This window comes from Meriones unguiculatus, chromosome 8 (genome assembly GCF_030254825.1).
Source record: "Meriones unguiculatus strain TT.TT164.6M chromosome 8, Bangor_MerUng_6.1, whole genome shotgun sequence".
NCBI lineage: Eukaryota > Metazoa > Chordata > Mammalia > Rodentia > Muridae > Meriones > Meriones unguiculatus.
In genome coordinates this window covers 34,544,107-34,565,423 of record NC_083356.1, presented here as the reverse complement: position 1 = coordinate 34,565,423, position 21,317 = coordinate 34,544,107, and the positions used below count along the sequence as shown (strand labels likewise).

General features: G+C 41.0%; 1 protein-coding gene across 1 annotated transcript in view; it reads right to left on the bottom strand.

Moving 5' to 3' along the window:
• Window positions 1-21,317, bottom strand: part of Kcnq3 (potassium voltage-gated channel subfamily Q member 3) — a 329,288-nt gene that overhangs the window by 9,504 nt on the left and 298,467 nt on the right. The window contains exons 10-14 of the mRNA XM_060389347.1: window positions 9,297-9,499; window positions 8,348-8,450; window positions 6,984-7,115; window positions 5,055-5,153; window positions 329-413 (exon numbers count right to left, since the gene is read on the bottom strand). Coding sequence (XP_060245330.1) covers window positions 329-413; window positions 5,055-5,153; window positions 6,984-7,115; window positions 8,348-8,450; window positions 9,297-9,499 — 622 coding nt within the window. The remainder of the gene's footprint in view (window positions 1-328; window positions 414-5,054; window positions 5,154-6,983; window positions 7,116-8,347; window positions 8,451-9,296; window positions 9,500-21,317) is intronic.

Below are 21,317 nucleotides of genomic sequence, written 5' to 3'. Positions count from 1 at the left end.
TAGTGGTAGGAGATATTTATTATGCCTTATCCCCATATGAAAAAAAATGGCACCTGAAAATCAGCTCTGTGGAGCTGGAAGGATGGCGGGACAGTTAAGAGCAAATGCTGTTCTTGCAGATGGACCTGGGTTTGGTTTCCAACATTCTCACGGTGGCTCAAAACCATCTATAACTCTAGTTCTCAGACCTTTGCAGGAATCAGTTGCATATACATATATGCAGGCAAAACACTCATACACAGAAAATCAGAACAAATAAATGTAAAAAGAAGAAGAAAACATGTTTACATACTATCTTTTTGGTGAGGGAAAAGAAAGGCTTACCTACCTGTCTTTCAACTTTTACAAACTTCCCCATCATACTTTGGTCTTCAGTTTCTGATGTGGCTGCCCTGGCTACATAGGGTTCATTCCTAAGGAAAAGCAACAATTCCATAAGATCATTGCATCTGTTTTGACTATGCAGGGTCATTGCAACTTGGAAGACCCTGAACATGGGAGCATGATTCTCACTTATGCTGATAAAGTCTGGAGGAGGTTTTTTCTCTTCTATTTTTAAAAAATTAATTAATTAATTACAATGTATTCACATTGTATTCCCACTGCAGCCCCCTCCCTCGTCTCCTCTCAGTCCCACCCACCCTCCCTCTTCTCCCCCTTAAGTCCTTTCCTTACCCAGATAGGGGAGAACCTCCTCCCTTTCTATCTGACCATAGCCTTTTTAGGTCTCATCAAGGCTATGTGTCTCAGTATCTTCTTTGATACCCTGGTAGGTAGAGTCTTTCAGAGGTAGTCTGAGGAAGGCTCCTGTCCTGTTCCTTGTCTTCCTCTACTTCTAGTGTCTATCCTGTTTGCCCTTCTGAATGAAGATTAAGCATCTTTCCTAGGCTCCTCCTTGTTGTGTAGCTTCTTTAGGACTATAGGTTTAGTATGTTTATCCTATATTATAGTGCTAATACCCACTTACAAGTGAGTATATACCATATGTGTCTTTCTGCTTCTGGGTTACCTCACTCAGGATATTTTCTGGTTCCCACCATTTGCCTGTAAATTTCATGATTTCCTTGTTTTTAATTGCTGAGTAGTATTCCATTGTGTAAATGTACCACACTTTCTGTATCCTTCCTAAACTGGGAGACTTATAGGTTGTTTCCAGATTCCGGCTATTACAAATAAAGCCACTATGAACATAGTTGAGCAAATGTCCTTACTGAATAGTGGTACATCTTTTGGTTATATGCCTACAGCTGCGTCTTGAGGTAGCGCTATTCCTAACTTTTTGAGAAAGCACCAGATTGATTTCCAAAGTGGTTGTACAAGGATACATTCCTTCTATTTTCTAAAATTTAATATTAGTTTGTTTACTTTACATCCCAAGGGTGCACCCTCCCTCCCTTCCTTCTAGTTTCCCATACTTCCCCTCCTTCTCCCTTCTCCCCAGGAAAGGGGAGCCTCCTTTTAACCTTCCCCAGCACATCAAACCACATCATATCTTTATCCCCTGAGGATAAAGATATAAAGGACTGAGCTTATCTTTATCCCCTGAGGCCAGGCAAGGTAGTGCTGCCAGGGGGAAGTGATTCAAAAGCAGGCAATAGAGTCCATGATAGAAACATCCCCCCCACCCCACTTGCCAGGTGCCCCATATGAAGACCAAGTCACCTGTCGCCTACATGTGTGCAGGGGACTAGGTCCAGATCATGCATGCTCCTTAGATGACATCTTGATCTCTGAGAGGCCCTGCGGGTCTGGGTTAGTTGTTTCTGTTGGCCTTTTTGTAAGGTTCCTGCCCCCTCCAGATCCTTCCATTTCTCCCCAACACTTCCACAGGACGCCCAGAGTTCCGCCCCACACTTGGCTGTAAATCATAGCATCTGTCTCGATCCACTCTTTTTTAAAATTAATTAAGTTATTTATTCACTTTACATCCCAATCATAGCCTCCCCTTCCTCCTCTCCTCCTGGTTCCACCCTCCCTCCCTCTTCCTCCATTTCCCTCCCCTAGTCCTCAGATAAGGGGATGCCCCCACCTACCTACCTCAGCTCATTAAGTCCCTTCAGGACTGAGCACATCCACTTCCCCTGCAGTCTAGGGAGGCAGTCTCACCGGCATGGAATGATCAAAAAACAGGCAACAGAGTCCGTGTCAGAGAGATCCCCCGCACCCCTTACTAGGGAACAAACTCGAACGCTCAGCTGCCCATCTGCTATATCTTTATAGGGTGCCTAGGTCCAGTCCATGCATGGTCCTTGGGTTGGTGCTTCAGTCTCCACAAGCACCTCTCGGTCCACATTAGTTGGCTCTGTTGGTGCTTGGAGATCCTGGGACCTCCAGGTCCTCATATTCTTCCTCCCACTTTTCTGCAAGACTCCCTGTGCTTTGCCCGATGTTTGCCTGTGACTCTCAGTATCTGTTTCCATCTGCTGCTGGGTGGAGCCTCTCAAAGGTTCCTGCCTCAATCCCTCTCTTCAGTGACTCCTGCTGTCTATTCTATTTCCCCTTCTGAGTAATATTTAAGCGTAGAGGAGGTTTCTTTGGTACCCTTAGCTAGGACAGTTGATTGTGTGCTTACCTTCCTATGGGAAGACAGACTGGAAACTGTGGCAAAGGAGGATTTGTTTTGTGTTAAAGTTTATTGAGTAACAATGCCTAAAGTGTTTATTCCTTTAAAGTAATTTCCTTTGCCTTTTAACATCAGAGCTTTCACGCTGTGGGGATGAAGAAGGAATTGTTTGATCTCTGAAATTCTATGGAGTAGGCATATACATTTCATGCAGTCCACTTTGTTAAGAATGGCAAACACCTACGGCATCTAGAAAACAATGCCAAATGGCACTGCCAGGAATCAGGGAAAGGCTATATTTACTCCTTATGTACAATTAATGTCTTCCTAAGTTCTAGTTCATTCCAATATTTTTACATTATGTGAGATGTTTGCTAAAACCCATTCTCTCTCTCTCTCCTTTTTTTTTTTTCTGGACTCGCTTTGTAGAGCAGGCTGGCCTTGAACTCATGGAGATCTGCCTGCCTCTGCCCCCCAAGCACTGGGATTAAAGGCGCCATCACACCCAGCTTTTCTTGATAGCTGTTTTTCCTCCTCTAATAAGCTACTGATTCTGCTAAGTTACCTCTTCATAACTTTGTAACAGTCTTCAACTAAGGCAAAATTAAGAATTAGTGGCCTCTTGCTTATATCCAGCCTACTGGTGTCTTATTTGTCCTCCACAGGTTAGTTCAATTTGATATTTAATCAAAATTCATTTTAATTAACATGGGTAGATTAGAGTTTTAAGCATCCTTTTACCTATTTTCTGGGTAAAGTTTTGTTTACATTGGAGACCCACAAAAGATAGGCCTGCAATTTCTCATTGTGAAGGACCTCTGTCAAACCCGGAAACTGTCCCTTCGTAGTTTTGTGGCTTTGGGAGTTAGTAGCATTTAGTGTCCCTTTCCTTATGTATGATACAGGTGTAATAAAAGTAACTACTTGGCTCTGTTGGTCTTCTTATGGAGATCCTGGGACCTCCAGGTCCTCATATTCTTCCTCCCACTTTTCTGCAAGACTCCCTGTGCTTTGCCCGATGTTTGCCTGTGACTCTCAGTATCTGTTTCCATCTGCTGCTGGGTGGAGCCTCTCAAAGGTTCCTGCCTCGATCCCTCTCTTCAGTGACTCCTGCTGTCTATTCTATTTCTCCTTCTGAGTAATATTTAAGCATAGAGGAGGTTTATGTGTGAGAAGATTATGTGTGAGAATTCATAGAAAACAGCCCACATAACGCTGTTTTATATTATTTTCTAATTTGTTTATTTTGAGATAGGGTCCCCTCTGTACCTCAGGGTGGACTCAAGATCTTCCCTGTGCCCATTTTTCAGATGCTGGGATGATAGTAAGTACTGCCAACTATACTCTCAAAAAGTCTTAAGATACCCTATCCACCATCTCGGAAATGAGGAAGTTGTTAGTTAGTTGGATGTAGTCTTGCATGCCTGCAGTCCCAATAGTCTGGAGGCTGACGGAGAAGGACTGCCATGGTGTTAAGGCCTACCCTGACTTAGGTCTCCAGCTTGTCACAGAAATGCTCCCATCCTCCAGTTATCTTTTCTCTACAGGCCTTCTGTTCTCCGGCCCTCGCTCTCCCCAGACCTGATCGCCACCCTCATATTTCTCTGTACCCCCTCTCCTACCTTGTTCCCTCTCTTCAAACACTACCTCGGCTTCATGTGGGTTCTTTAGTAAGGGAAGCAGAGACTACATCTGACATGGACTCTCTTGCCAGCTTTTTGAGCATTTCCCCTTGGGGGGACTGCCATGCCAGGCCACAAGGGAAGAGGACATGCTCATCCCTGAGCTGGGGTAGATGGGAACAGGGGCTCCCTTTTCTGAGGAATAAGTGAGAGGGAAATGAGAAAGGGTGGGACTGGGAGGTGAGGAGGGATAGGGCCACACCAGGATGTAAAGTGAACAAAATAATAATAATAATGATGATGATCATGATGATAATGTTTTGGAACAAAGAGGTACAAACATAAATAGCAGACCTTTAAAAGGAAAATACTTGTTTAAAAATTTAAAATAGTTTTTGGAAGCAAGGAGAATTCTCTGAGTTACAGTGTTGTTAGAGGTCCTGGCATTTGAATATCTTCTCTCATTTTTGACTTGGGATGTGTATCAGTCAACCCTCAGGATATGGTGCAGAAGAAAGCAAATGATCTAACCAAGGATGCATAAGCTTCACTAATATTAAATATGTTCTCTGCTTCAATAAAATTCACAAGTCCCCTCTTTTCTTACGGGCAAAAAACTGGTTATTTTCTATTTGAAAAACTGCAGAAATAATTGTCATTAACATGCTCTTGGAATAGTAACATGAAGTGATCTACACAGAAGATTTTCTAATGGTCACAACTTAAACCAGCATTCCAACTCTCTGTTCACTTTATTTAGAGGGGAGGCAATTTCACCCACATAAAATACCCAAGCTGAAATTTGGAGAAGGATATAATGCACAGGCTTTGTGTTCAACAGTCTATCAGTCCGCAACCACAAGCCGCACCTTGGAGACTGCTGGGATGGGTAGGTGAATGCTGACCCTTTTTGAGACTTCTTATGTTTTGGAGTGGATGGAGGTCCAGGGGTGAAAATCATATCTATTCTGAAAGAGGAAGAAAGAGAGAGAGAGAGAGACAGAAAAAAGGAGAGATTAGATTGAACAAAGCTTTGTTGTGAGAAAAATAGATCTTTACATTTCTTAATTTAACTTAATTCAAATGTTGGACTGGATTATGTAAAAAAAAACAAAAGGTAGAAAATCAGAGGATATGAGAGAGAGAGAGAGAGAGAGAGAGAGAGAGAGAGAGAGAGAGGAAAAGGAAAAATTGCCAAGCCAAAGATATTGCTTTTTTTTTTTTTTCAATCTGCGAGTGGAAGAACATTTTCTCATATCCAGGGTGTCCAGAGCAGGACAATCCATAGGACTGGGGCGAGGGCTATGTCTTATTCCTTACAACAAACACCACATGTATGCTGCAAGCCTATCTCACCTTCCAGCTCTTTGTTCACCTCCAAACTACCTAATTAGAGAAGTTCTACCGTCAGACTCCATTTTTAGCCGCATAGCCCCCTGATGCTCTGCATGGAAGGAAGGTTCAACCCTAGCTCCAGGCTCCTTGGTTCCATTTCTGTACAAAGCAGCAGCTCAACAGAAAGATGTTACCCATCATGCTCTGAGGCAATGGCAGAGGTGGTAGTGAGGTGTCTCAAGATAAACATTACAAGATGCATCTCAGGAATAGTCTTGGGTCATGTTTTCCTCTGGAAACCCAGCTTCATTTCTACAGACACTCAAGGCGTCACTTGAAGTCAGCCTTCTTTTCTGCCTGGCCCTCTAAAGTATCCACATGGCTGGGATTATGCAATTCATCATCCTGGCAGGCAACCTCCAACCACAATCCCCAGAAACACATTTTCTTGATAACTATCAGAAATCATGACAGTGTAACAGTCTATTCTGTAAACATTGAAACTGTCTGATAGTTTTGGAGGCTGGCCAGTTGTTGGCAGCATGCTGTCTTCCTTTGTCTCTCAGATAGCCATACTTCGCATAGATAATAGCAAGGACAGACTGAAAATTTGTGTATACATCATACATATGTTCAGTAGGGATTGACCCTTGCCTTGCTGTATCTATCACTATGTGAGGAACAAAAAAAAAAAAATGATGAATAAATATACTTGCAAGCTAATACTGTCACCAACAGCCTCATTGGTATAGTACTTCTACTAAATCAGGAAGATACTCCAACATCTCCTCACAGGTTTGGTTTCTCCATCAAGCGTAGGGAACTTGTGATGTGATAAATACCTTATAGGATCCCAATGGACATGATACATATATGTGAAGTACTTAGGATCTCAATAAAAGTAGTGGCGTTATCTAAAAATAATCCCATAAATAGTGTCCTTTTTCCCCTCTATTTTTCACTTTCATGAATAACACTTAAGATTTTAAAGTGTGGTTGAAATTTTACATTTAGAATAAATTAGCTGAACCTTTTCAATGATCTAGAGTTCTATAGTTATCTAAAGCATCACAATCAGGAACTAGTTAGACATTTACATGACTTCTTTTCTCTGTCAGGCCAATCAGGGAGCACGTATGTTGGCTGTGGCAGTGTATCAGGATTCTCCACAACATTGGAAAATTGTGCTGAACAGAATATACTAACAGTCATCTTGTTTAGAAGGGACAGAAGCATCTAATCACTCTGGTACCATGACTCTCTATTTCAGGCCAAGACTGAGTCTGAGAGTGAAGTTTGCTGGCCCATACATCCACAGTGTTTGATGGGGACTTCTGTTCTTGAAGATTTTCTGCTGCATTTTAGATTACTTCTGTATGCCTGTCTCTTAAAACTCTATAGTCATATGACTTGGATTCCTGCATAGCTGAAAGTGCATAGACCTTTCCCTTTGAAAGTATTACCTTGTCTGAAGGTACTTTATCCTGGAAAGCATGTCAAGATGTCCGGCGGAATACTGCTCAATCACATCTTTCACGTCATAAGGCCTCAATGTCTCCTTGAATTTTTTTTTATACAGACGGAATTGTAGAATTCTGTAAGGCAAAGAAGAGGCGTTTGTTCACCATGGGCAGATGGTGAAGGAAACCATAATACAGTCCAGCAAACTCCAGAGGCAGGGGAAGAAAAGAAAAAAGGGAAAGCCCCTGGATGACACAGTTCAAGTTCATTTTGTCTTAAACCATGGCTTCAGCTTCTAAAGACAATTTGGGCATATTGATCAATTTATTCATCATGATATAAAGTTTCTTGCCAGTTTATACCTATCTTTTACCTAGCTTCATTTGAAATGAAACCATTGAATAGTGTCTGTTCAATGTGTTTGAACAGGAAGTTCTAATGGAATGCAACCATGCTTCCTCAGCTGTGTGTGGTTTTATGTGCTAAGGTGGCGCTGCTGAATTCTTGAGATGGAGACCTGGGGACACTTCATAGAAAAGGGTTGCTGTTCCTTGAATTAAGGCATCTGAAAAAAAATGATATAAATTGGAGTCCAGAAACAGGAGCACAGAGTATCTCAGTGAAGCCCCCTTCTGGATCAGTTTGAACAACGGGTTTTCTTTGAATGAGACTGATCAGTTGGTAACAAATTCAACAGATATATTATTGCATAACTGCCTTCCTGTCATATCATACATAATGTGAGGAGCCACACCTAAGCCTTTGCTGGAGTCCACATCTTGCAAAACTGTTGTGCTCCCTGGACTATTGGATTGGGAATCTTGCTAAAAATACTGTAACTAATTTCTACCACTTATTAAAGTGAGAATATTCCCATAGTCTGATTTATTTTTTTTTAGAAGTAGCATGCTCTCTTGACTTTCCTGAGGAATTCTGAAGCAAACTAGAAATATAGCCTACTATTTTTCTTAATCTGACAAACGCATCTATAATTTGTTATCTTGCTAAAATGTTAATTTAAAAAGAATAGATGAATGAAGACAGACAGAAAAAAGCTATACTGAATGACTGAAGTGAATTTTGAGGAAAGGCTCCATGTGATCATGTGATCTATGTTGGTTAAAGACAGAGAGAGGTATCATAGATGGATATGCTGCCAGGAGGTTAAAGCAGCACTCTTTTCAAACAAATGTCTCTGTGACAATTATCTAAGGAAGAATCATGTACTCAAGATAGCATTCTCCATAGACTATGAAGACCTGGCTCAAGGTGACCAGGAAGAGGCTCCTGTACTCTTCTCCAGGTCCAAGGGCACTTTACTAACTGTCTTATGGATATGAAGTTGGATCTTGGGAGAAGAGTCTACCTGACAGCTCGGATGGCAGCCTTTAGGGTGGGGATCATGTCTTCAATGAGGAAGTCATTCCCATAGCCCCTGTCTTCTGCCATGGGATCGCCTGTCCCAGCATCTGTGAAAGAGATGTATATGTTAATGTAGTCCATCGTAAGTGGAAAACCTCGGAGACCATTGTGGAATCAGAATCTCCAGTGTGTATGTTATTCACCCCAAACTTTTATTCCCACATTGTGGACCCCAGTTGTGACACCATTTATTCTTCTTTAGCACCCCCACTCTGTAATCTAGAAGTCTGAGTCAAGGGTATGAGAAGACCATAGCTGAAGTGGAGGAGAATGCTAGGAGGTAATTCAGGTGAACACTGTAGGTGGGGGTGATCACATGAGCAGCAAAAGGCAGACATGGGCCTCACACTCAGATAGACCTGAATTGGGTTTTTGCTTTGTTAATATTTCTCCTAAAGACCTTGGGAGGTCACTTTCTGAGCCTTTTATGGCTTGAAGGTTTTAGAGGAAGGAACAATGTGATGAATATTACAGGCTTGGTGGCTTCAGACCCTAAGACAATATTTTCCTCCTTGTCTTGCCTTCTGCCAAGTGACAGAAGTGCGTGAGGGCATTGTTTCTATCATATTTAACCCATAGTGTGTTTTTCTGACTGCTCTTACCCATCCCCTGGGGTGTTCGTATGTCTGTTTCCTGACAGCTGTGTACCAGCCTCTCTGCATCTGTCAGTTGCCCTCCATGGTAACGAGCTCATCATGGCTGCCCTCAGCAGCTACAGTGCAGGTCTCAATGCTCTTTGGACCATTGAAGTGAGGCATGCAGTTGTTTGAACAAGGAATGGGTAAGACTGCTTTACGGATGCAGGGGATCTTCAGTGGAGAGGGGTAGGAGAGGAAGAAGAAGGGAGGGCTGGTAGAGGAAGCAGGGAAGCTGAGAGACAGGAAGGGGGTTACCTTCAGAACTCTGCCAGAAAGCGTAGGCTTTCATGCGGAAGGCGGTGCGGAAACGCTCTTTATTGTTTAAGCCAACGGGCTTTGGTTCTTTAGAAGGGCTTTCTTCTATGGCATCTACATTCAGAGGGGTAAATAGCTTTCCTTTAGTATTGCTACCACGAGGATTAGAAAGGCGAACCCGATCCAAGAGACCCAGCTTTTGGCTACAAAATAAGCAAAAGTGAACAATTTTCCTCCTTCAGTGCAGGTTCTTGTAACTTCCATCCCTCCACAAAGACTCGCATTCTCGTCTGAGGATGTGTGGAAACTGCACCCGGAGAGCTAACCTGATTCAACAGACGGGAACTGGATGGGGGTGGGGTGTGGCTCAAATCTTAACTCTAGCTTAGAATTTTTACTACTGGTTGTATCTTGTGCAAATTTCCAATCTCCCCAGATTTCTTCCTGTGCTTATGTGCAACCTAAAACAGGGGCAGGGGATACAGTGGTATCCTTTGCTAAGGCAGTTTCAAGTGCCTGCAGTCAACTACTCTAAAAATATAGTTCAAGATGGAGTTAGAGTGAAAGGGAGGGTACATTCACTTAACTTTTCTGGGAGTCTGTTTTTATAATTGTTTATTATTTACCTTTATCAGTCTTTTACAGTACTTAATTGATTGTATAGGAAAAAGACAAAGTGTCTATATAGTTCCATATGATATGCAGTTTCTACCGAGGGCCTTGGAATGGACCCTCCATGGACAAGATGGAATTATTAATGTCATATACAACAAAGTTCTTTTTTTTTTCTGCATGCTCTTCTCTACACTGAAAACTTCATTTTTCTCCTTGCTATTTCATAGTGTCCAAATAGTGATGAGCACAAATAAACTGTCATCACACAGCAATCCAAACACAAAAGAATGACATGCTTTACAGAAAGCAGGCCCATATAACCTGCTGTTCATAGATTCCTCTGATAGAACTTAGCGGGTTCATGATATTTCATAGGAAATCTTTAAACACCTAACTTCCAGTCAAAATTTAGCATCCTTTCCCATTACTAACGAATGTAAAAACTGATCCAGTACTGTACATATATTCAAGCCAGCAGCAGATATGTGTGACACAAGGCTCACCACAGAGAAACTCTTGTTTGATTCCATCTCAACATTAGGTCATAATCCTGTTTCAACATAATGTTTCTTTTAAACTATATATTACATTAACTATTTGACATCTATTCATGCTGTGTGGGGATGTGCAAGCAGGTGTGTCACTTGTGTATATGAGGATGTCAGAGGACAATCTGCAAGAGTAAACTCTCTCCTTCTACTATATGGGTCATGGAGATCAAACTCAAGTCAAGTGCCTTTTCCTGCTGAGCCATCTTGCCACATGCAGCATAAATTCTGACACACATTCCACTGCCCAAGACACAGCACCAGGCCTTCTTGCATTTCAGTGCTCTTTCTTGCCATCTCAGCCAACCTCACTATTACATGCCATTTGAAACTATGAATATGCACTCTTGGAAACTCAGTACTCTAGTGCTCCAAAGACATGCATTTTCCTCTGCTCTATTATTTGACATACTTTATCGAGGCTGTACATTTCCATATCAGTTTGTGCAGCAGAGTCACAGAGTAGGAACAGGAACAGCCCCTACTCCTACTTGGCACTTCTGGATAGCTAGTATATTGCATATATGGGCTGGGTGGAGCCATCTTGATAACCCATGTGACCTAGGACATATAACTTCTTTTCTCATTGCAATATTCCTCATGCGCAAGATGGTGACCTTATACTTGCAGTCACGGGGGCTTATTATATGTCAGATGTGCTAAGGCATGGGAAATACTTATCCTCATCTATGATGCAGGAAGCCTTCTCTAAGCACTGGCTGCCATCACTACCTTGAATAATAATCCTTTTTTTTTCATAGAAGATGTATAAAGCTAATGACAAGTGTGGAAAGGATCAACATAATTGCCTAGAGCTTAAAGGCAGGCTTTTGTGTTTTAGTTTAAAAAAAAATAAGTGACATAAGCTTGGGGATTTTTATAGCACTTTGTATTTACTCAATGCTTGTCTCAAAACTCAATATTCTGCCTTGGTAAAACTCTAGAATGTGAAGATATTAATTACAGATAATCTAAATAAGGACAAAATTAATGACAGCCACTTTGTCCTGACTTGAAATTTCAGCATGACCTCTGAACACCAGAAGGAGAATGAGAGGACCCTCTTATTCTATCACTGAGATTTAGGATTTGATTTCTGAGAATTCAGCTGCTTCACTGCTACTCTTAAGAGTCTGACTTGCTTTGGCCATGTTCATTTAATAGCCCATTGGTCACAAATGACACTTTAGACTCTTAGTAACCTAGATACATTGGCACAGAAGGTTCAGTTCTGAATTACTTACAGTCCCCTTCCCCATGCCTAAAAGGCTTACAGAATTCTTCTTTTAGCAAAGTGGATGCTCAGCTTACTTCTTAATTCTGTTGCATGAAATCCAAGACCCCAAAGGATAATAAAATGCAAGGTAAAGCTGGTAAGAGAACATCAAAACTCATCTTAGTCCCTCTCCATATGGACTCCCAGTGCACAATACAGGCCCTGTTCTTGGAGTATAATGCACAAGGTGCTGACAACAATCTTCCTTGGAGAGCAAGAGTCTCTGGTTTGTTAAGTGCAGACAAATAATATCCACACCTGGATCTGAAAAACTGAAGACTGACAGAATTGGGGATGAAAAAGTAAAATCAATATTGTGTCTTAGAAGAGATAGAGCAGGTCCTGGGTTCCTGCCTCTGATTATAGCACCCATATTCAATGGGTGCTCTAGCCATGCTCAATGGTGCAAAATTATCTGACTTTCAGAACTGTGATGTGTTCTGATATCTATGTGGAGAATCTCCATCTTTTCTTACTTCTGAATTACAGTTACTCGTGTCTGAAACTTTGGATGGTGCCTAAGCGTTAGCCTACATGATATTTCAGCCCAAACAGATGCTCAATGTAATATCCAACATTCAACATTTGTTCTAATCTGATAAGACTTTCTCATCTATAGTGCTTAGTCACCAGCATTAAAAATGTAACTCACTGATGATTTTTCTGCTAAATAAGATGTTATTAAAGGGCATTGACAGCATCTGCAGATAGTTTAGTTAAATAACAGCAGCTGCTGAAACTCTACTGGCTTCTTGTGGATAGAGCAAAGGGCAGAGACCAAGACAAACAACAGAACCCACAACAAAGAATAGTCTGTCCAACTGATGGTGCTGAAGTTCATAAACTGGGAGGCAAGCTTTGGGGCCAAAGATGACCTTGCTCAATTTGCCAATACAACACCTTGCAAGTGCTGAAACATCATGAGTACTAAGAGCATTTTATGCTGTTAAATGAAGGAAAGAATGAATAAAGATTTTATTTTCTTCCCAATAACATACACACAGCTCCAGTAGAATACTGTGGAGAGAGGGAAGATTTGGGAATAAGAGAACAGTTCAAAGTGGTTCAACCGTTACTATTTTAACTTGGGTATTATATATATATATATATTTCAAGAAAGTGTGTTCAATACCTTCTAAGTTCAAGGCTCCTGAGTTGCTGAGTGTTCACTGACTTCTAACCTGAACCAGGATGTGGTTTGTGTCTGTTTATGACAGGTCAAGAAAACACGCTTGTGATATTAGAATGAAGTGGAGGAAAACAAGGGCAAATCTGAGAGGTCAATAATGAGGGCACTGAAACCTTACAGGCAGGAGATGATGACGGTGTACACAGCGTGGCTACATTGGACAGAGACAGCTTGGACACCTTGTGGGAAGAAGTAGCACTAGTCTTTCCTCATGGTTTCTGTTCTGGATACCTATATGTACATGTGGGAAAATGATGATGCTCATTTCAAAGTGGTGCATTATTTGGCTGTTCAGAGGAAATACAAAACAGAGTTTTACATGTCTTCTAACATTAGGACATGCATTATGACAATGAGACTGATCGGGATTCTTTCCTTAGATGCTAGAATGGTTCCTGGTATACAGGACAGTCTTTTTATTCACTGGATAAATGGGTAGATAGTCAGTAGATGGATACAGTGTCAACAAAAGGAGAGGTTTTTAAAATAAACATTCATTTATTTTTATTGTGGTATATATGTACATATATATTTGTGTGGTATGTATATATATATATGTGCATACAAGTTTATATGTGTTTGTTAAGAGGTCAGAAATTGAAGTTGAATGTCTTTCTTAGTCACACTCCACATTTTATTTCTTCTATTCCGTTCATTCTTTTTGTGTGGGTTTGTGTGTGTGTGTGCGAGAGAGAGAGAGAGAAAGAGAGAAAGAGAGAGAGAGAGACAGAGACAGATACAGAGACAGAGAGACAGAGACAGGGACAGAGAGAGAGAGAATATGAAAATGAAGATCAAATGCTTGTCTGTGTTGGTCTCCTAACAATCTTTTTTCTCCATGCAGCCACATCTGTGCATGAACTATGCATCATTTGTTTGACACTGATTCCTAGTAGTAGACTCATCCCAAGCATAATGTGAGGTCTGTATTAGCATGATTCTCATTTCACTGGGAAGGATATGGAGATACAGGGAGGTTGTGTGGGGTGCTCCCAGTTCACACAGAACACAAAAAGAGGAGTCAGCTGTAATTCCTGTGACCGCTCCTTAATTCTGCTAACTGGTTAATTTGAGTCCCTGGTTAGAAATGAAAAAGGACTATAGGTCTGAAGGGATCCAGGCAGAATGGTTCAAAATACAGCCTCTGTATTATGTTGTTGTTTCTAATCTCATGAAGCTCCAGGATCTTCATCAGTATGTTATTATGGATAACACTATTACAAAAATGTGCACCGCAAGTGTCATACCTTGATTCTGATAGCTTGCTACCATGTACAGTCTCATCACATTTGCTTTTGCAGAAGGTAGTGAGATGGAAAAGGTGGCCCACATCTTCCTAGGGCACTGAGCTTATGTGAGATACTATTCAAAACACATTAAAATCTGCTAAAATCACTCTTGGTGTTAATGATAAATTATTTAAGTTCTGATTGTCAGCACTCTTTCTGATATTCATTTTCATGCAAAAAAATAAAAAGCAGACTTTGGGAGATGGAAAAATCCACTTCTCTAATTAGCTGCTATTGTAGCCTCCCTAGCTCCCCTAGCTGTTTTGAGCAAAAAGACTATCAATCAAACAGTCAGCCAAATTACCCTCGTGCTACCGTAGCCAGCCATCTTGGACTACCCATGGGTGTATTTAGAAAACTATATGACAAGGCCGGGCCTCAGCCAGGACTGTTTGAGGTAGTTATACTTTAAGCATGACTCACAGAGGTGCTGGCAAGGCAAGGCTGTGACTGGGCTAAAACTAATGATTATGATTACTCCAAGAATGGACTCTCAGGCTGTATAAGCAAGCTTCTCTAGTTCCCTGAGTGAGTCACTAGAAGGAAGCTTCTGGGTGCTATCTCCCCTGTTGTTGCCACATTTGGTCCAATTGAAGTCTTTTTTTGCTTGGCCTTTGCACACTTTCAGTTGTGGGATGAACTGGTAACACAAAAAAAGGACACAGTGAGGTAATGATGACACAGGCAGCAGGAAGATGGTGGCCAAGGTAGCATTGGCTGAAAAAGCAGATAGGCAGTGAGAAGATGCATGGCTGAAGAAGACACAATCGAGTTTTGGAGCAGCCAGCATTAAAAGAGAAGCTGCTGAAATAGATGATGGTGATAAAGAGTTGAGAACTGAAGATGATTAAAGCTATGAGGAGGCGGAAGATGAAAACTGTTGGTCTAGGTCTCCAAAAGGGTTTCAGAAAGCTGTTGAGACTTTAGGATCAAAGGTTTCAAACATACACTGATCGGGCTTAGATATATAATACTGTTTACTGTCAATGGCTGAAGAACCCCATAGCTAGCCCTTCTTGGAAGCTTCAGCATCAGCTCTACCAAAGGGATGAAAAATATTGACTTCCTAGGATTACACAGAAGTGGTGACTCTTGTAGGACCTAATGGTCCCAACAACAGAGGCCTAATGAATCTTAAACAGTAGAAGTATCCGCCTGCAACTACTCACACCTGCCTACTGTTCACTGCTCATTGATGCTAAACACAAAATACACAGGAACTAGAGATACCAAAGACTAACATAGAGTTTCTTCATCATTGGATGCAGTTTCTATTTGGGTAGAAGAAAAGGGTCTTGTCCAGATGACAACAGAACTTTGAATTTTACCTCCTTCCACATAAGTTCAAGACCTAAGCTATTCCTTTGAGTATGGCTTTTACAGATGTAACCAAGTTTAAGTCATACTGGAATGGGTAGACCGTCGATCCAATGAGTAGTGTTGATAATAAAAAGAAAAGAGAGATTTGACTCAGATATGTCAAGGAAGGAAAAGCTCATGTGATAGTAGGCATAGATTGGTATGATGGCAAACCAAGGATTGCCAGTGACCACCAGAAGCTAGGAAGAGGCAATAAAGATCATTGTCAAAAGCCTGTGGAGGGAGCATGGTCCAGGCAATGTCTTCATATCAGACTTCCAGCCTCTTGAACCATGGTAAATCTAAGTTGTTTAAAATCATCCAGTCATTCAATTTGTGGCAATTTGTTATGGCTATCCAAAGACACTAATGTATCTACCAATGATAGTTGAATGGCTGGATAAGTCTAGCCTTCAGACTTGGGGAACCAGGAGAACTATGCCAAGTTCTTTTGTGTTAAGGAATGAGAAGATCATGGAGAGAGATGTTCTATAAGGTGTGTATAGAGAGAAATATCCTGTTTTACATTTTCACAGACATAAAGATGGAATTTCTATACTCTTTGAAGAACCTGGAAGAATACACTATCAATCAATTAGTTTCCTCCCAAGGGAGAAGGTAAATCCTTTACTTGGGTTATAAGTGTGAATGGATACTCTCCAACACCGCTTGCTGAGTAGGTTGCATTTTAAAAATCAGTATCCAGCTTTCCCTGAATTATGGGGTCATCAGAGCCATGCCACATACACCCCTACTGTGGTGATGGAGACAGTGCCTGACCTGTCTCTATAGTGTTCTCAAAGACTAGACTAGACTTGACTAGACTAGACTAGACTAGACTTGGTGGGAACTATTATAAAATGCAGGTCCAGAGCCAGTACTGCAAATAAAACGTATTGATTCCTCTCTGACATCTATGTCCCAACCTAATCACAATCCAATGTGATTTTAAATAGGTATGCTATCTCAATTATCTCTCAGGGAAAATAGAGGTATAACATTTACAACAGGCTAGGGATCATTCAGGATATACCACTTTAGCCCAAATCTCACTTCAGCATCTCTATTATTCTGTAGCTTGGGCCAGTGTTGTAAGTCTGGACAGCAGGAGAAAATACTAATTATATAGGGTAATACTCAAACCTCTTGTTTTTCACTGAGTAGTGATTTTCTCATCAGTAAAATTAGGGAGTTGGGTTAGCTGCTATCAAATTCCTCTTCCCCTTCTACAATCACTGACTCTAGAGTCTGAAAGGATTTCATTGGCAACAGCACAAAGACTGTGAGATGAGATTCATGTGGTGATGTCAGAGGGAGAGAAAAAGTATGAATGACAGCGCCGGGCAACGTGTTCTTCCTCTGTGCAGTGGGATCTGGCTCTGTGCCTTTTCTGGCCTTGATAGCCTCCTCTTCTGCCAAGGACTTCATCTCTGTGAGCCAATATAGGGCAAAGGAAAGCAAACAAGTGAAGGGACACCTGCAGTGATAAAGCAACTGCAGGGTTAAACACTGTACTTGGGACCAGAACCTGTAGACCTAGATCAGCTGTATCCAAGCTCTTCTTTGCAACGTTCTGCTTATCAGACACAGTGCAAAGAGTTCTTAATCTCTTTGAATCTCAGTTGTTATGCATAAAATAAGGATTAGAATTAGTATTTATATCATAGGGTGGCTGTGAGGTTTGATGTGCATTGAGCCATACCTGGCAAACAATACTCATTTTTTGGAAGTTACTGTCATTGTTTTAAATCTTTGATCCAAAGAATAATCTTCTACTAAATGAGAAAGACGAAATCACAAGGCAAGAGAAAAGAAAAGTGTCTGGGTTGATGCTTTTGCTTTTCAAAGACAAATACACATTCTGAAGGATGTTATTCAGAGTGAATTGTTTGAAAATACAAATCGAACAATTGGTTTCAAGCAAGCAGTTGTCAACATAGTTACTTGCTTTCAGAATTTCAAACTCCTAGTTTCCATCATGAAGACACCCTAATTATCAGGAGAAGGTTTAATGCTTATATACCAAATACCTATAACTGATGCTTAAAGTAATGAACAGAACCTAAAATACCAGTCTTTTCCAGTGCACTTCAGAATAAATGAAGCTTAGCATGGTTTAAAGTGGATGCTTCTCAGTGCGATATTATTACCAAGACTTTGAAATTAATGGATGGACTTTATGACTATGACAGATAACGGCTGTTTTGTCTGCTTGCTGTGACATTCACTATTCAAGGGAGAGGGAAAACCCTTACTACATTCAAGAACTTACTCCCTCTATTCTCTCACTTCACCAAAGTGAACTCTAATGGAGTTTGTCAATCTCAGCAGCTAATTTCACTATGGTAGAAACATATCACAGGTGTGGGCCAGTAGTGGTCTCTATTCTCTAAGCCAAAGAAATGCTCTAAAGCATGAACATATAACCAAGTTGGACCAAGACATAGTTTTTTTTCTAGGTTTTCAAACTGCTGGCTCATGAGTATTAAGTCTACAAAGGAAATAAAAGAACATTTTATCAGAGTCTGTTAGCATACAAAGAATAATTAATACATGGAAAGTCAGCTATGAGAATGAATTCATCATGGAATGAACAGAGATAGAAGATGAAAGAGAAAAATCCAGAAAGTCCTTACCCTTCCTCTCAGGGACTTCTGACTTTCTCAATGTATATGGCAGCTATTACATAAAAGCTATCTTTTAAAAGATAAAGTAGTGTAAATTGACTTTATGATACTTATATTCTATAGGCTTTGTTCATTCATCATTCATCCATCCTTATCTATACATCCATCCACTGAATTCATCCATCCCATTCATCTATCTACCTGTTGGTCCATTAACTTATCCATCTATGCATCCACCCACTCATCCATCCATCTATCCTCTGTCTATCACTTTCATTGTGTGTGTACACAAAGTTGACCATGTTGTCGGGTGCCTCAGAAGTCTTCGGTCTACCAGAGAAAGCATATAAAAAACAAGTATCATCTGTGAATGACATTGAAGCAGAATAATAAAAGAAAAAGGACAGATGGGGCAAGAGTGAAGGGTCAGCAAAGGTTACTTTCAGCCGAGTACATTAGGCAGAATCCTAAGTGAAACACAACAGAGTCAGATGAAGTTATACAAGAAGAATTCTGAGCTGATGAAGATTTCTCTAAGACCAGATAATGTGTCCACCAAGTTAACTGAGCTTACCTAGTACTCATGAATACTGAGGGCATCAACTACCTGCACTTTAGAGACATTCCTTCCTAAAGGGTAGATGGAGAATGAAAATCCTACCTTGGCTATTTCTGTGTTTGTTGGTGATGCAAGGTGTGTGAGGACATTAAATCAACTCCTTGAAAATGACACAAGGATAAGACAGGTTAATTGTTTATCTACTCAGCAAATATTTATGAGGTACCTACTATATTTCAGGCATAGACTTAGTCTTAACACTGATACATACATACCTATATGTATATATGTGTGTAATATATGTATATGTGCATACATATATTCTTTATTACAGAAGTTCTGAATCCTTACCAAGGTCATCACAAAGTATATATTCAAACCAGGTTAGAAGAGATAAGAAGAGCTAACTGCTCCCATTTTTAAAACAGTCCAGCAGCATGGCATGCCAAGTGTTCAGCAACCTATGAGCCTATCATGGAAGTTCTTTCTCTCCATCTCCATCTCTCCCTCTCTTCCTCCCTCCCTCTCTCCTTCTCTCTGTCTCTGTCTCTGTCTCTCTCTCTCTCTCAGTTAATGTCAGCAGTGTACACATGAAGAAAGAAGTGTAGCATTATCAGAAACAATCCTCCAGTCAACAGTATGAATTCAACTGGGCTATGTTCCACAAGCAAGTCCACATGAATCACAACAGTCAACAAAGCCCTAAATAAGCAATCATGTTGTAAGCAAGCAACAATTTGAGTGCCTACTAATAAGCTGACTAAATGATTCCTTTTCTTACCCTCAAGAATGCTTCTGGAATACTGAGACTCATAGCCAAACTTTGGGCAGAGTGCAGGGAATCTTATAAAAGAAGGGGGAGACAGAAAGACCTGGAGGGAACAGGAGCTCCACAAGGAGAGCAACAGAACCAAAAAATCTGTGTAAAGGGATCTTTTCTGAGACTGATACTCCAACAAAGGACCATGCATAGAGATAATCTAGGACGCCAGCTCAAATGTAGCCCATAGCAGCTCAGTGTCCATGTGGGTTCCTAGTAAGGGGAACAGGGGCTGTCTCTGACATGAACTCAGTGGCTGGCTCTTTGATCACCTCCCCCTGAGGAGGAAGCAGCCTCACCAGGCCACAGAGGAAGACAACGCAACCAATCCTGATGAGACCTAATAGGCTAGGGTCAGATGGAAGGAGAGGAGGACCTCCCTTATCCGTGGACTTGGAGAAGGACATGGGAGTAGATGCAGAAGGGAGGGAGGGAGTGGGAGGAGACAAGGGAGGGAGCTATAGCTGGGATACAAAGTGAATAAATTGTACTAAATTAAAAAAAAAGAATGCATCTGGATCTGAAAAGAAGCAAGAAACTGTTTCCTTGTGTTGTCAAACAAACAAACATACAAACAAACAAAATGCGAGTTGTTTATTCTAGAAGAAGACAATAAAGTGAACTTCAGATTTTGCTCTGTTTGGAGATAATAATAAAGCGGGACTAGACTGTCAGTTGATTGGGAACTTATTGAAGAAGTTAATCATAAAGTAGCCAATGAACAGGAGCAAGCTTTCATTTATGGTATCTGCTTACTGTTGAACATCCTGTCATCACCTGTTCCCAGACTTTTGTACAAAGGAACTGAGTCTACCTTCCTCAAGAGCTCTCTGGAGTCTCTTACTCCAGGTTGTGTATTTATATTTGTTCCCATTGTCTCCCTTACCAATCTGCCAGCCAGACCTGACTACCATTCAAAACCTGGATGAAGAGGATTGAGCGGTTTCTGTAACCAATTCTGCTCTCCTATGAGGAGGATGAGACAACAGACACCCAACTCTAACCCTAACAAATCTGGGAATAGATTTTTCCTTTGCACTTTGGCCAAGTGGAGGGTTCTTCAAAAGCATAGACAAGTTGATAGCTGCCTTTCAGAGACCCTCTTTTCCCTACCCAGAGAAACACCCCTAGGAAAGCCTCAAAGGCACTGGAATCAGAAATTCCAGTGCATATTTGGTATAACAAACAGTATTCCTAATCATGATTTCAGTTACCTTCTGTTATCTATAGTCCCAAACTGCTACATGGAAAGTTCTAGAAAACACTCCATAAGTTTAAATCTGCTCTGAAGAGTGTGTTGACACCTCTTGTCATCTCACACTATTTTGTCAAAATAAATCATCTTGCTTTAAACTAGAACAGGGTCCAGACCTTAGGCACCTTCTACCGAGGGGTAGAAAGTTGAGAGAAGGAGCCAGATATAATCCTGAACCTCTTCTTGCCCCTGTAGCGCCTGCAGTGTGCATGACTTATTAGAAAGCCTCATGGTTATGGAGATCATGAATTGGAGTCTATTTTTGCTTTCTGAAGTGTCATCTGTGAACCCAAGAAGCAAATGGAGAAAAACACGATGGCAAACATTATTTTAATATTCAGGCCTGACTCTTAATCTTGGTTTTGCTACTTAGTTCCTATGCAAATTTAGGAGGAATAAACGAACCTTTCTGAGTCCCATTCTTCACAAAGGAAGATAGGGATTCTCTCACATGGTGATTGTGAAGATCAACTGTGATAACCTT